Source organism: Cyprinodon variegatus, unplaced genomic scaffold (assembly GCF_000732505.1).
Source record: "Cyprinodon variegatus isolate N-32 unplaced genomic scaffold, C_variegatus-1.0 Scaffold231, whole genome shotgun sequence".
Lineage (NCBI taxonomy): Eukaryota > Metazoa > Chordata > Actinopteri > Cyprinodontiformes > Cyprinodontidae > Cyprinodon > Cyprinodon variegatus.
Window position 1 is genome coordinate 131,563 of NW_015150684.1, and position 16,682 is coordinate 148,244.

Below are 16,682 nucleotides of genomic sequence, written 5' to 3' on the forward strand. Positions count from 1 at the left end.
CCAACTGATTGCAACACATCGTGTTATACTGATGAAATGAAGCATCAGACTGTGACTCAATTAAAGCAAATATTTTCTTGAACTTTCAGATCAGCATCAGGGACCATCAGTCCGAATGGGGCATCAGTCTTTGAGGCAATAATTCTGCTTACACATAAACCAGGCCATGAAAGGCAAATTGTTTATATAAAAAGTCACATCACACATTTTCTACATATTAATTGATAAAATAAACAAATCAAAATTGCACAAGTTGAAGGCTCTTCAAAAACACAGCTGCAAATTTGCATTACAAAAAATCCTGTTCACAGTTCATGGCCTTTGAATCTAGTGGTGTCTTACCTTTTTCTCATGATACTGTAATGCAGATCTTCCTCCTGCTTGATGTGGGCATGATCCCCACTGGCCCGCTCGCTACCTTCGCTGTCGTCACTGCTAAAAATGGAGGCCAGTTCCTTCTTGGGAACCCGGTTGGGTGGAAGAGGAATGGTGCGTTTCTCTGCCAAGCGCCCGCGGTTCTGCAAACCACACCAGAAGAAAGCTTAGCGAGATCATTCAGACGACTCGTAACCACCTGGGAAACTGTTTTTTTAAGCATATTTATAAACAAGAAATGTGTGTTTTTCAAATATACAAACAAAATGAGGTTCACAATATTTTATTTTGAGCTAATAATTAATGATTATATCAAAATATGGAACTGGATCTTTTATAGGGAACATTTAGAGAATATTTAATATGAAAAACAGTTCAAAGCAGTGTAAAATAAAATAAAAATAACTAAAAGGTTTGCTTAACAGCAATTTAACTCAGCTGGAAATACTTATGACCCTTGTTGACTTAGAGACTCCAAACCCTCATTTCAACTTGATATCTTTGGGCATAACCATCACATATTGAATTATTCTTATTAGTAGTTACATTTTTCTTTACCAAGAAATAATTACCAACAATAAGAAAAAAAATCTCTAAACTCAAATACAGCTTTATCTAATTATATAATATTCCAGAAGATTTTATATTTTTCAGTTTTAGTTTTTTGCAGGTTTTGATTCCATTTAGGTGGTAAAAATGACAGAATATGTCCCCCAATCATCCTCCCCACCCTCCCAGGTAAAATACAATTTAATTGTTCTAATTTAATGCATCAGTTAAATTAAAGTCTTAAAAAAACATATATATTATATACAGAAATATATATATAAATCTCCTACAAAGATTATTACTTTAGGCTGGTTTTTAAATTGTTTTGAGAAATATTAAAGCTGGCCTTTTGTATTGATGCAGTTTTTAAATTTTAAGAAATATAAATCTTTATTTTTCCTGGTAGTTTCATATTTCTGATGAACTCTGGAGATAAACAATAAAAATGGTCGCATCTCAGGGATAATTTAATCGAGCTGTAATTCAGTTTTTGAGGATTTTCTATTGTTTTTGGTCAGGATCTACGTTAGAGCCAGTCGGATCTTATTAAAATGTAACAGATGATGAACCCAGATTGAACCGAAATAACTCCCAAAAAAAAAAAGAAAAAACTCCTGTTGGCAGATTTTATTTACTGGAGCAACAAAACCTAATTTCTAAACAGTTCACCATGGGCAAATCATTACGGTGATTTAAAATGACGTTAAACAACCGGTTGTCAAAGTGGGTACGAAACGTACCAGTTGACAAATAGTCGGTACAAAAAGTCCTCTATTTTACCCATGCAAAAAGCATGGCTGCATATTAACCACAATCTCCAAAGTACAAAATGATAAGCATTCACACAGAGTTTATCACATTAGAACAGTTAAACTCCAGTTTTATTCAGTTTATTTACAATCTTATAAAGAAAATAAAGAGCAACATCAACTAAGCTGCATTTGTGTTTTATTTAGTTGTATTGCAGAACAAGAGCTTTTTCTTTCTGTTTCTTTGCACAACTGATATTGTGTTTTTGTTTTCTCTAAATCAGGTCACATAAATGTATGCATGATTAAACATAACTTTAAAATACATGGTTTGAAATCAGTATTTTGTGTTTTGAATCAAATCAGCTGAATTATACGCAGAGTGTTTTGATCACAGCTGCCAGAATTAGAGAAAAGGCATCTAGACGAGTGTGGCCCCAGGGGAGTGCAAGAGTAAAGCTGGTTGACCTTTAATGTGACCTAAAGAGGTCACTGCAGATTACGTAGTGCCATCAGGGAGAAGAAAAAGACGAACAGGGGCAGAAAGGGGAGCAGAGGAAAAACTTAGCTCCGAGGAGTGGGAGATGCTGGGAGTAAAGAAGAATGAGTCAGAAATTGGAGAAGAGCAAAGGAACAATAGGCTGAAAGGACAAGCTAACACGGGAGAGAAGGCGAGCAGATGTGGGTTTGTACGGGAGGAGAGAGAAGATGAGAGAAAACACAGCAATAAAGGAGAATGTGGAGGGTCGAACATTAAAGAGAGAACACTCCAAAGTAGGAGCGCCTTGTCCAGTGTGGGAGACTGGACTTGGATTGGAAACTATTCTCTTTCACTCTCTGTGCCTACATCTCTGCTCTGGCTCCCGGACGCCTTCAAGCCCTGCAGCTATCCCTTCCACCACACGCAACCCCACACTCCTCCACTCCTTCCTCGCTCCATCCATCCTTCCCAGGAGGTGCAGTAGCTTGAGTGGCAGGCGGGGGCAGGAGGAGGGATACGGGGGGCTCCTAGCCGAGAGGCAAACAGGTGCAGCCCCTCTGGAGTAGCTCAAATGGCAGACATTAAAACAAGTTGGGGGAGCAGAGAAAGATGAAAACATCCCTTAGGATGTGCAGGCCACAGGCTTCTGCACATTGCTTTCCTTTTTCTGTCTTGCCAGGAAAGAGATTTTTTTTTTCTTACTTTCTTTTTTTCTCCTTCTGGGGATTTTTGCAAGCTGTGCTCCAGCGTCTAAGGATACTGGTTTTACTTTGTGATACCACAGGTCCTTCCTCACATAATCAGGGTGTAGGAATTTAGTGCTGGGGCCCAAACAGGATGACAAAGGAGGCAAACAGGAAAAAAACACGACTTTGGAGCAAATTAGCCCTTTTGGTCAGGACCAAATCTCCCTCACAGCTTAAGAAAAACAATAAAAAAATACGCAAACTTTAAACTGAACATCAGCACATGTAAAAGTGTGCAAACTCTCTCAGACACCTGTAATTCCCCTCCAAAGCAGGCGGTTTACTTAAAGCAAGCATGCGATGCAGTGGATACAAGAATAGCTTTTCTAAGAGTTGTCGTGACTGCGCCTATGAGTGCGCGCATAGACAACCACCCACATGGCCGTGACATACCCAGGCTGACAGCCCCCATCCCTTCCTCCCTCCTCCCGGAAAGCCCCAATCCTTTCTTTAGTGGCACTGACGCAGAACCGGGGGTGAGCTCCCACTGCTTCCGGCAACACTTCCGTAGCACAGAGGAGGGCTCTCCGAAACAAAACATGAAGCAGAACACACCCCTGGCAGCCCCTACGCAGGCGTGCTCGAAGGAAGAGAGCCGAGCATGTGCACACACAAACACGCGGGGGTGTTTGCTGAGCCCGTGCAACCTTGCTGTGTGTGTGTGTGTGTGTGTGGTCAACCTCCTTTCAGCCATGGAAAAAAGTCTCTCATAAAAGTCCCACTAAAAGCACCTCTATGAATATCGCCTCCCACGCTTTCAGTCTAACAGTCAGGCAGCCAAGAAATATATCTGGGCTTCACGTTAGATGCCAAAAAGAAAAACATCCATATAGAGGCACATGCATGCAGTAACACTGATAACACTGATCCAAACAGCCTCATCGGGTCAGCAATTACTGCAATTAAACTCCATATGATACGCACCAAGACAAATATAAAAAGATATTTAAAGCAAACGCAGCTGTTTAGAAAGAATATAAAAAAATTATTATAGTATGACCTATAGCTCATATACGTACGGATTTGCTCTATATAAAAATATGCAGATTTACTTTCGGCTTTTTTACAAAATGAAGGCACCAAGAGCACATCAGATCAATCCATTTCACCATTTAAACACATTTAGCAATCTCCTCTAAAGTCCCAGTGAAATGCAGTTATTCAATTCTTGCTTATGGCCACATGGAGTCGAAAAGACTTTCTGCACTGAAAAGTTTGAGTGAAAAGATGAAAACGCCTAAAGCCAGAGGAGCAGTAAAAGGCGTTGCAATACTTATGCCAGGCCAGAGGGTGGTGCTCTTAACACTGCCACAGAAGCAAAAAATGTAGAAGAAGGAGTCAGTAGAACAATGGATGCAAAAGAGAGAAAAGATGGGTTTATCGGGACTGAGGACAAATGTTAAGTAACTTTACATCCAAAAACTTTCCTGTCTGACTGCTTTCAAATCTCTCCTTCAAGCACCAGATTGTGTATCTCAACACACCCTGTCAAATTACAGACACAAGACCAACAAGCAGAATAGAAAGGATATAATTCACCACAAAACCACAATGCTGTGCAATATAATGTTATGGTTTTTCAGAATAAAGTTGGATACAATCACACTGATTAGGACGGTGGACATGCTGCCCTAGCCTGATATAGAATGAAACATGGACCATACTCACTAACCAATTCAATTCAGTTTATTTCTATAGCGCCAATTCACCACACGTCATCTCAAGGTACTTTACAGTTCACCAGATCATACAGTCAAATTGATTCAAAGTTTTCTATCTAAGGAAAACCAGTTGATTGCATCGACTCATTGACTCAAATGTAATCCCTCACACTAAGCATGCTTTTAGCAACAGTGGAGAGGAAAAAGTCCCTTTTAACAAGAAGCCAATGCACCACCTGCACGCCCTACTCTTACAATTTCTGATGAAATAAACTGGTCCTAGGTCAGAAATCAATGTCGAACATTCAATGCGAGTCAAAACTGTGTCCATAGCAGGTTGTTCTGTGTTTACAATCAATGCTGCAGTTCACCTCCAAAACAGTAGGTGGTGCTACCTATGAAAATAAAACAGCCAGGGCAGAAGAAAAACTGCTCAGTTCGGGTATCACCCAAGTTTGTTTTTTTTTTTAAAACAGACTGCTTGGCTGGAAAGATCTCTTTTACACTTTAAAATATGTTCCTGTATCTTCACATATTACACTTATAAAAAATATGGTAACATCTGTTTAGAAATTTAAAATCAATTTCTTATTTTAAGGCACAATAAGTCGGTAGAGATACACATCAGCTTTGATTCATATGCCAAATATTGCATCAAGCAGTGATTATCATACAAGCCATCTTTTGAAGTCATCAGTGACTGTAAATTGAAATAGAAACTACAAAAGGGGGTTGATACCAGATAATAATTAACTTTATCTTTATGATTATTTCAAATAAGTAGAGTTTAGTTAAGTTGTGCCACATCATGTCAGAATAAAAAGGCCAGATAAAACAGTAAATTATGTAAAAGGTAACATTTAAAGGGTGTCCTTATCTATGCATTTGTAGGACTATTTTTTTCTATATAATCATACACAAACATCCTGTTGTGATGATGTTGTTATGCAACACTTTGCAGCAGCAGTATGTTTTAAAAGGAACAAAATGCTTCTCTGGAATAGAAAAAGTCAACAGAAGTCAAGCCAGCAAGTGTGTTTTTCTTCAAAGAGATATCATAAGCTTTCTCTCCAAAATTTCTTTAGACTTTTAAATAATTTCTTGGTCCAAAAGTGAACTAATGAGTGGGTTATTTTCTCTCTCCTTCTTCTTTCTCCTTGCGTTATTTCCTGAAAGGTGCAGTAGCCTGCCACTGGCTCCAGCTTGCGTGTGCAAGCACACACCCACACGCACACAGCAGTAGCTGGCCGTGACATTCCTGCAGCTGCGCCGCTCTCTCCCAGCCTCACACGCGCCCCCCCGGCAATCTCCCTGGGGGACGAATGCCTAATGAGTCACGCGCCTGTCTGCCGTTACCTCACTGTGTGTGTGTGTGTGTGTGTGTGTGTTTGTGGAGGCGGGATGGCGGGCAGACTTGGCGCGAGCACTGAGGGTGAATGGGAGGGGGAGAATGAGGGATGGAGATGGAGGGAGGGTGGGAGAGGGAGCTGAGGCGGTCATTACAGCGATAACCTAAGAGCTTTGAAACAGGGCCAAAACAAACTATTACTTTGCCATGAGTAAAATCCAACCCTATCTAAAGGTCTAACTAGTTTTCTGGTCAACATTCACCTCTTTATCTATGAATCAAATGTTGGGGCGTGACATTTTTATAGGTTCATGTAGGAAAATGTGACTCTAATTCCCATTTTCTAAAACTTGGACACTGATAACAGACCTGGCATCTGATAACCTCCCTGCTGTGAAAAATCAGAGTAAGTAATAGTTGGATGTGAGGAATCAAAAAGGTTAACAGTAAACAGATTATCCCAGTAACTCATTAATGGGGTTTATTTGATAACATCTGAGCATAATGTTACAGAAAAGATGTAAAATTGGAAAAGTTTAAGCAACAGCAAAATGATCATCCACTAACTAAGCCGAGCTGTTCAACTCTTGTGGTAAACCTTCAGACAATGACCACACAAAAGAACAGCCAACCATTCAGTACATGCCACAGTAAAGATTTAAATCTGCCTTGTTTGGTTATAATCAAATCATATGAGCATAGACAAACACACCTGACAAACAACTGTTGAAAAATGCAAACAAAAGCCAGCTGGTGGCATGAAGCAGCTCTGTGGATACTGCTGGCCAGTGAATCCTGTCTGATTCTGTAGCTAAATAACAAATGGATTCTTTATGTTTTTAATAGATTTAAACGGCAATAAACTTAATCTGATTCTGAGCTGGGAGCAGTTCTGAGTTATGTTGCCTCATAGCAATCTAGAACCCAGCCAGGGCCTTTCTGTTCAGGGTTAGGCAGAGGGAGATAGAAAACAGACCAGAGGTTTGATATGTGCTGAGTTTTCACACATTTTATTAATGTTAAACCTACTTGCAAATTAAGCTTACTTGAAAATTTTCTATATTAATTTTTCACTTTTAACATATTTTTTCCAAAGGTACATTGGTTAAACCTGCATTAATAAGCATTTTATTTGCAAATGTTGATCAATCTCAACTTTTTTATATAATGCACCATAACCCATCAACCATCTAGCGTGTTCGCACAATCAAATTCTGTTTGTCTATATATATATCAAAGAAATTGGCGTTGGGCATTATATCGAATATACTCGATGTATCTCAAGTTTTTCCACCCACAATATTAAAAATGACTCTAGCGCAGCCATCGATAACAAATTAGCATGACGACATTAAGCCGTCTGCATCTATTTTACTGAGAATTTTATTTTTCCCACACATTTAGAATGCATCATAAACCCCTCCTCCAAATAGGATTATTTTCTGCACGGCACGCATGCACACAACAGCAACCGGCAAACAAAATATGGCGACAGCAGGTTTTTCAGCTAAGCAATATACGACAGTGGTTTGGATTTCACGCCCAGGATGTCGAACAAAAGTTGCTAATTTATAAGGAGTCCAAAAGAGATATCTGCTGCAAAATGAAGAATGTTGTAAACCCCGCATGTCAGCGTCTCCACGCACACCAATTAAAACATTAAATAAATCAGCTGGGAAGCTGATGGCATTGGCCTCTTGGTTTGAAAAAGTGATCTCAGATGAGAGAAACAGGAAGAGGTGGAGGGAAATCACAGATGCTATTTATTACGTTATTTAAATGTTTTTTAGATGCTCTGATACCCGCGGTGCTATGTGGTCTTGTTCAGAGGTTTTGCAGGCGTTCTCTAAACTTGGCAATGTTCACAAATTGATAACTTTTTGTGCTTCTTTAAAATTCCCAGCCCGTAAAGATCAGTGCAAAGATTTTGGAGACTCTCTGATAATTCTCTAATTTTTGGATGGTATTTCCACTTTTGTTTTGGTAATTTAAGATCAATTTTTTTTCATTCCACCCTTTTTTTTATTATGCACAAAAGAGCCCTTTTTTATTTTGCAATTTATTCAGTATTGCGTATTTTTGCTTTGTTTCCTGTTTGATTGCTGGGATCATGTTAAAGGTCTAATACTGACACCCAAAGACATAATGTGGCAGAAATATTAGTGAAAAGCTTTGAGCTGGTTAAAATAAAACAAAATTACATTTGAAACCAAAAGTTCGAATGAGAATATCAGTGCAATTTTATGCACTTTCTTGTTTTTTGAAGGTAATTTAAATATATCATAATATATATCATGTATCGCGATGTAGCCCAAATATATCATGATGTTAGATTTTCTTCATATCACTCAGCCCTAAAAGAAATCAAACTTAAATGTCAGTTTTTTGCTAAATATAGAGTATTTTGATCCTAGATGTGAGCAAGAATGTTGGAGCCTGATTTATTAAAAGCCAAATAATGTTTAAACTCCACTCAGGAGAAGGGCAGCACAGTGTGGTTTAAAGTTCAAGTTTAAGGTTCTGATGTTCTAAGATTGTATTCCTCACAATGTCAAAAGATAAGGTTTTGTTTCATAAACGCAACAATTACTCAGCCATGCGATTTTATACCAATGCCGCAGCTTCATGAGGCAAAAACATAAAGCTGTGTGTGGCATACATATAGACCATGGGCAACACTTGGTTGCTGAAGGCCATGTGTGAGAAGGAGAGAAAAAAAAAGTGAGAATGTGCTTCAGGGCAAACAGGCATGCGACCAAAACCCACACCTCACACACAAACGGACGCATGCACACACGCATAGGCAAACACGCACGCTCTCTTGCACTCGGCCCCCGTGTGCTGAGCCGAGCGGGCAGTTGCAACCCAGTGGAGCGGCACAAGGCGGGGGGAGGGGGGCTGGTACGAGGGAAGGCGGCGAGGTGGAGGGGAGGCTGCCGGCTCGGCGCTGGGAGGTCAGTACCGGTGCAGTCAGGCGTGCAAGCGCGCCTCTTGCTCTCCCCCTTCCCTCTTCTTTCTTTCCTCCCTCATTCTTTCTGTGTGTGTGTGTGTGGGTGTGTGTGTGTGTGTGTGTGGGTGTAGTCCCACTGAGTTTCCCAGAGTGAGGCTTCAGACAGGTAACAACCGTACCTTTCCTTCCCCCTTAACAAACCAGCAAAGGGTGAGCCAAGAGGGACACCGGACTAAGGAAGAATGAAAATTTGTAAAATTCATCTTGACAAAGAATAGAAACTGGCTTTTAAATCGAAGATAATGCTGCTGATAGTTTTAGAGAAGAGACAGATAACCTTAACTACAGATTAATGGTGAAAGACCAATCTAGTTGCAGCCCATAATACCTGCATACTTTAAAGTGTTTTTTGGAAGTACTGATTAATGATTGAAATGTGTAAGACTGACATAACAGGCCCGCTGCTCTGCATCTGCACTAAAGCAGCCAAAACTAGCTGACTGGCTAGTGCATATTTCTCCACACACCACTCACAGATGTTGGGGAGGCGGCTTTTCAACAGACACCGCCATGGGCGTCATCGCGTTAACCACATTAGGCTAATAGACAGATGCTCCAACATATTTGAGCCATATTTTAGCAGAGCGCACACCCAAACACTCACACTCACATCAATCACATCAGTGCACTCATACGACGCAACACAGTGCATGAAAATACATCCAGCGTCTTCCTTTTCGGGAGCACAAATACTGAAGCCGATGGCTAACTTTTTTTCTTTTTTTTAATTTTGAATAAATAGCTCATATGGAGAAGATGGAATCGAACAAATGTTTTCATGCACATAAGCTGGTCTCTATGTAACAGAGGTAAAATCCATAACCTATACAGACACACACTAACATGCAGAAATATTTTTGACAACACTGCAGTCCTATGGTGATTAAACATTGATTCTAGTGTTGCCATAGCAGCACTGGATAGACAACATACAATCCAAAATAAAGTCACAAAAAATAAAATAGCCGCACAACAAATGGACCCTCACTGCAACTGACCCAAACCATCCACATTGCCTTTTAAAAGCACACCGTGTTCTATTGCACATGTTCTTATATTACAACTATAAATGTCTACATAGATAAGTGAATGGAAAAATATACTAGTTTCTCATTTATTTTCGGCGTAAAGATAAAAAATATCAGGGTGCATTTATATTGAGCCTTTATCATGTCTTGCCTTCAAAGCTAAACTTTAACTATGCCATCCTAACATGCAAATAATTTGATGTAAAAATTTCCTTTTTAGTGTTTTTCTTGTTTTAGCTCTATCCATCAGTACCATCATGTAGCATGATGCTACCACCTCCGTGTTTCTACCTCTGTAACCAGGTAAACACGATGACACTCCACCACATTAAGCGAAAGAGTTACATTCCTCTAATCGGTCTTCATATCTTTGTCGTTCCTTGTACGTGCATTTTGGCTTTCTTTCAGCAATGACCTTCTTGGTGCCTTCTCATAAAGAGCAGATTAACGTACAGCTAACTGCCTCCTGTTGACTGATTATACTGAATAAACAGCAAATCTCTGCAGCTACCAAACATCTATCAAATGATCCATGAAGACTGAAGTTGTAACATGACAAGTTACCAAAAAAAGGGAAACATTTATGGGCAAAAACAATTTTGCAAGGCATAGTAACATCAGCAATTATCACAAACATTCATGGAGACAAATGAGTTGGGATAGACTGAAAGTTTTAAGGGAAAGGAATCAAAAGTGCGTGATGTGTCTGTGTGTTCGTGCAGATGTGCGTCTAGCAGCGGGTTTATTTCCACTTCGTCGAAAGGAGCCCTTGATTGGAAGAGGTCTTTACAAGCAGGAGGAGGGGAGAGCAATTTCCTCCCAGCCTCCGCCAGTTCCGCTGAAATAACAGAGCAGAGGAAGCCCTGCTCTCCTGGGAGGAGACACGCACACACACACTGATGCACATGCAGGCCTAACAAGAAGGCCAGTACTGGACTTACAAACAATCACGCACACAGACACACCTAAACGCAACCCAGACATATCAACAAACAAAATATATATAAACCAACAACTTATAACAGAAACTAACTTTAAGGGTCAATAATAGATGAATCGCCTGATTCTGGCCATACATGACAGAACCACATCAGTCTCATAAGACATTAAGACACTATAAAGGACTGTGTGTATTTTAGTAATTAAACTTTAGGAATTAAATGTATACTTCTTACAGATATAGCGATATTTGTTTCTTGTAATTGTGCAGATAATGGTTTCCAGCTGCGAAGACCCAAAATATCCCAAAATATTGGTTCTCAGACATTTAGATCAATAAAAACAGGAAAGACAAGTTCATAGACAAGTCTCCGCAACAAAGGTTAGCCAGGAAAAGTGGCTGCTAAACACAAAATGCCATATTTATGCAGAATACAAACAGAAAGTTTAGTGTAAGGAAAACTTATAAAGAAAATAAAGTGCACAAGCAGAAAAGGCTTTGATAGGATGTGCAGAAAAGCTTGTGTTAATGTAATTAAAATAATCACAAGGCATAATCTTTTCAGAGGAACATTTTATTTATATTTTGAGGTCCCAGAGTCTGGAGTAGAGAGTAAAAAAGGACATGATCATAGCTGAGATCAAGGGGTCTTCATAATCAGTGATGAATTTGTAAAGAATATAATTTCCAGTAGTTGGTCTGCTGTGTTTGAACAAGTCCAAAGTCAGAGCTGAGCTACATCAGGAGAACTTCATGCTTCCTCTAATGCTGCTCAAGGCCATATGCTGTGATGTCAGTAAATGTCAGGGTAGGGACAAAACTTAAGATGATAAAAAAGTGCTTAGCAAACATAGGCCCAGATACTGAGCAGAATAAATAGAAACTCTCATTTATATTTCCATCTTATTTTAATGTTTTTCATTAAAAATTTTACTTCTGTTTTGGAATTAACAACTTAATTCAGGCTTAACCGCTTTAAAATATTTTTACGATGCATTAACAAACACCACCTAAGTAGAGATAATACACCCACAGAGCTGAAATACTTTCCACCCTAATAGTGTGCTAACATTTATTTAAGTCCAGTCAGTTTGTCACACGAAGCATACTGCATAGTGATATTAAGATGAGGCTGCAGGTTGCACCTTTTTTGTTTTTTTCTCAGGAGGATATGACTCCCTCCCCCATTGTGAAAAGTACTTCTGCCTTCTTTATAAGGTATTGGTGAGTTTGTCCTACAATCCAACTTTCCTGACATAAACCCTGCAGAAAAACCCTATTTTCAAGAGAAAGAGGATAAATACCAACTCAGACATGCTTTTAAAGCAAGCTAGGCTTCCTGAACCCCTCAGCAGAACCACGGGCTCTTCACCTCCATGCCATGATACACTCATGCTGTAATTCAGGCAAAATGGGCTCAAAGGCTGTAAAATGCAGTACATGGACATACTTTCAGGCAGTCTGAACTATGTGTATTAAAATGATTTTATAGGTCTGATGTAAAACTCTAAACCCCTAAGAAATTGAGTTTAGGGTTTTCCATAAGGTGTAAGCCAGAATGCCTCACATGTGTCACTTTATGTGTATGATATATCAAAGGTCTACATACATGCTTCGTCTTTCTACACCAATGAAAAATAAATCAACTTTTTTAAAGATCCTCTGACCCAGTGTCACAGTGGAATCCAAATAATCAAAAGTTCCCAGCATTTTTAAGCTCTTCAGCAGTTTGTGTCATGATGAGCGGCTACTGGGCAGGCAGGTGAAACCTCTTCCAAACAGCTGCTGCACTTTATGATCGCTTGCTTCATGCCTATAAGCGAAACAAGATCACTCAAAGTTCAGCCGTCAAACTTTCAAAATAAATGTCGGCATGAGGTAATTTGTGTCAGTAGGCAGGCTTGGTGTGTGTGTGTGTGTGTGTGTGTTTGCAGCAGAGAGCTCATCAATGAGGGAGTGCTGTGCTGCAGCCATGCCCTGAGGGGAGTCAGTCAGTGGGGAGAGACGCCAGCACAGGCTATACGAGTCCCGCTGCCTCACCTCCTCCGCCTAACCCTCACTGCCTCACATGGAACTGCCAACATGTGCGTCAGTGTGTGAGTGTGTGTGGGGGGGTTAGGGTAATATTAACTTGGTGGGTTAGGCTTAAGGCTTCACCACCACACAAGGAGTGGGGAAGCAGGAGAAAAGACTACAGCAACAACAACCTTAAGGCTCTCATATCTCTGCTTACGTAAGTAACAAAGTTTTCTCCGTCAAGGCTCTAATTGAAGTGGAACCGCACAAGCCGTGGCAGGCCAAAAAAAACCAATCACTCTCAAATCTGTAATGAGCCTAAACACAACTCTGCACGCTCAGGATCTCATAAAGTAAAATACAAAATATGACCCCCTCCTCTTTGTAATTTGTTTTGACTGGGACCTTTCCTGTTAAGGTGTAGGTCTCCATTCTCAGCTGAAAGAAATGTCACCAGTTTACCTATATCACTCAAACACCTCCGGCTTATCAAAACCTCCTTCGCCTTGCATGCCTCGCACACAATAATCAGCGGTAGCCGTGCTCAGTAGCTCGCTAAGCCTCTTACACCCTTCCCTCAAGATTAGTGCTTGGGAGCGACGACAGATGCGCTCTGTGGTGATAAAACACACACACACAGCCGGCTGCACCTGTGTGAACAGATTTGATGGCGTGCTTGCTCAAAGCTGACACACAGACGCAGGGGGAAGAAAAAAAAGAGTGCGGTGATGCCATAATCGTGACACACCTGCAAGGCCTCAAGGTTTGGCACGGCGCCCCCGGTTCGAGCCCCTGAGGAAAGAGCTAGGCAAACAAGAGTTCAACGGCGGACAGGTGAGGAGGAAGCTGATTCAGTCAGGCTGTAATGATCCTGACCAACAATATGTCTAACGTCTGGAGGAATTAATTGGCAGTTCACTGCTTTTAAATAAAGAGCTCTTTTCGACACAAAAGGGCAGAGAGAGGATCCACTGTTCAAGCTGTGAAGAATTACCATCAAATTTGACATGTGAGCCTGTGGGGTCCTCACCATGAAGGGTAAAAGAGACGCAAGTCTAGAATGTGCTCACATAGATCCCTCGGAAAAATACCAGAACCACTGGCCCAACTGTTATCAAGCGAACCAAATGTAGATGCATCTTTTAATCGCAGAAACAATCGACATTATTTCAAACAGGAGAGGTTTTTTATTTATTAAAAAGTGCCAAATCACAACAAACTTCATTTGAGGTACTTAACAAGCAAGTAGGCCCATATATCATTATATGGGACCCAGTTTGGATTCAGATCAGTCCAATTTATTCCAAAGCATAAAGTCAAAATGGGATCCAGCCGTTAAAGACTTGTCTGTGATCCTATGATCACACAGTAATCCTACGCACTACAAAAAGTTCCTTTTTAAGTAAAAATATTTTTTTAATATAGTATTTTATCCACAAATGCTGTAAACGTGCTGCTTTATTTTGATTTTCTCAGCAATCTTTGAACCCTTTTTAGCACAAACATCAACAACAAAAAGATGCATTTGAGTTCTAGAAGTAATAAAAAGCTTTTAATTTTGAATTTAAACATGAGGACGAAGCAGCATTCTTACCACTGGAGATGAAATCCGGCAGCCAGGGCAGTCACAAATTGGAGGGTGCACCTGTAAGATTCCTTTGGACATAAGAGTCTTGAGACTTTTCCCTAACAAAAAAAAAAGATATACAGTAGATATTTAGAAACTAGTTAATTTTCTCACATTATAAACCAGCTTCCGATAGTTTAGACTTTCAAAGCTCCAGCAGATAAATGGAACTTACATTCATTTGACTTTGACATTAACTGCATCCACAGTGTGGACAGCTACCCAGACAGAAGCCTACTGTCATCTAGCCATAAGAAATGGCATAACAAATGATTAGGATATCATTATGGACCTGGGGGGGACATCCCTCCCCACACACCCACTTAATGTGTCACTCCTGCCCCTGTTTGTGTGTGCAAAAACTGGAGGTCATTGTAGCAGAAAATACATCCCAACCAACAAAGAAAAATACATAGAAAATCAACAATATTTGGCTAAATTGTTTAAAATTGGATCTACCACACTCCAAAAAAATGTATCCAAACAGCAGCTATACAATTAAAGGCAATATAGTTCATTTGAGTCACAACACTTACTTTAAGTCCAACTTTTACTGCGTAAAAGCGTCAAATCCCATGAAAGACAACCTGATCCAAGTCGATATAAAGCTTTAATGGAAATATTTCCTGTTTTTTTTTATCTTATCCCATCCAGAAGCCCTGGCATGGAGAGCGATCGCAGCCCAGGGTCTGTGCCAAACTCTCGGACGGAGAGAGGAGGCTATCTATGCGCCTTTTACCCATCTGTCTCCTTACGCACTGACTGCTGTAACCCTTTCACTCCAAAACACAGTGGAGTTTAAAAGGGATGATAAAATGTTTTCCATACATTGAATGAAAGTTAATCTTACCTTTGTGTCTGATGCTCCTCTTCCAGTCTTTGGCTGTCTCCCGTCCACTAACAAACTGGAACTCGTTGGGGGTGAGCCACTCGCCCCTGTATTTGATCGAGGGTCCCTTACTGCCCTGACACAGTTTGTTGATATAAAGCAAAGCCTTGTTCTCTCCGCACTCCACCTCGATGCAGGGCTCCCCGTTATCGAAGAAGGGCTGAAAGTCCGGGATGGAGGAGAACCTCTCCAGCATCAAGTCGTCCGTGTGGTGGTGGAGGTGCTGGTGATGCAGCGCCGAGTCGTGGAGCCCCAAGTACGCGCGATGATGGGCGAAAATGTGCTCGTAGGGCGGCGGGTGCGGGGTCACCACTGGGATGGCGGTGGCATTTAAAGGGGCCAGGTATTCGGACTGGTTGAAGGCGGTCAGAGCCATGTCGTCTCCATCCAGCCGCTCCTTTTTGATGGCAGGCATGTTAGTGGGAGCCGAGTGAGAAGCTGCGCGCCTGATCCAAGTTGAGCGTCCTGCTGGCGAGCGAGCTGGGCTGAGCCAGACTGGAAGACGCGCCGCTCGGTTTTACGCAGAGGAGCCCCCGTGTCGCCGTGAGAGAGCGGTCTGCTAAAGTTGCCGGATAGATTCCCATTCAGTAGTTTCCAGGTCGCAGCGGCAGCCTCGCAGCTCTACCTCCCACATTTAATCTGACTCGCTCTGTTAATACCTGACATGCTGGGAAGCCCTGAGCCACTTAGGTTAGATCACTGCTGCTTAGAGCGGCTCGTCCTATCACTGGGAGAAATATAAACGATTTTATTATTAAAACCGATTTTTTTTCTTTTTTTCGTGGGGATTTGGGATTTATATATCACCTACACTTTTTATCTAATAAATAAAATAAAATAAACCATATCCCCACACGTCATTAAACAGAAACCAAACTTTAACTCAGTTTGTAATTAATGCCGCATGAAGTTTTGAAAGAGTTGTTAAGAATGAGACTGCAGGGTGTAGCTGAAGTCACGCTGAAGTTCACAGACCCAGACCAAACAAGATTTGCACTCTCCGCCGCTTCTCAACTTGGCCCATTTAAACAGCGGAGGCTTGGCGAGAGCGCAGCGCAGGAAGGAAGGGACGGGGGAGGGGGGACTGCGAGGGACGGCGCCTCAGCGACACAAACCCATCCAGGAAGAACTGGGAGCGAGTGGAAGTAACCAGCCACCAACTCATCAAGAGTAAAATAACGGTTTCATTTCCAGCTGAAAACATTCATCTGTATCAAAGATTAGAGAAACATCATGTGAAGTTTGACTGAATGCTTTCTTTAT

General features: G+C 41.0%; 1 protein-coding gene across 3 annotated transcripts in view; it reads right to left on the reverse strand.

Moving 5' to 3' along the window:
• The window catches only part of samd11 (sterile alpha motif domain containing 11), a 63,434-nt gene extending 47,009 nt beyond the window's left edge, over positions 1–16,425 (reverse strand). The window contains exons 1-3 of one of the 3 annotated variants that reach the window (XM_015381320.1): positions 15,381–16,425; positions 14,498–14,589; positions 343–518 (exon numbers count right to left, since the gene is read on the reverse strand). In XM_015381320.1, the coding sequence (XP_015236806.1) occupies positions 343–518; positions 14,498–14,589; positions 15,381–15,834 (722 nt within the window). In that variant the 5' untranslated portion in view covers positions 15,835–16,425. Of the gene's footprint in view, positions 1–342; positions 519–14,497; positions 14,590–15,066; positions 15,262–15,380 lie in introns of those variants that run through there. The other 2 variants (XM_015381321.1, XM_015381322.1) reach the window with 2 other exon arrangements.
• Positions 16,426–16,682: the final 257 nt, after the last annotated feature.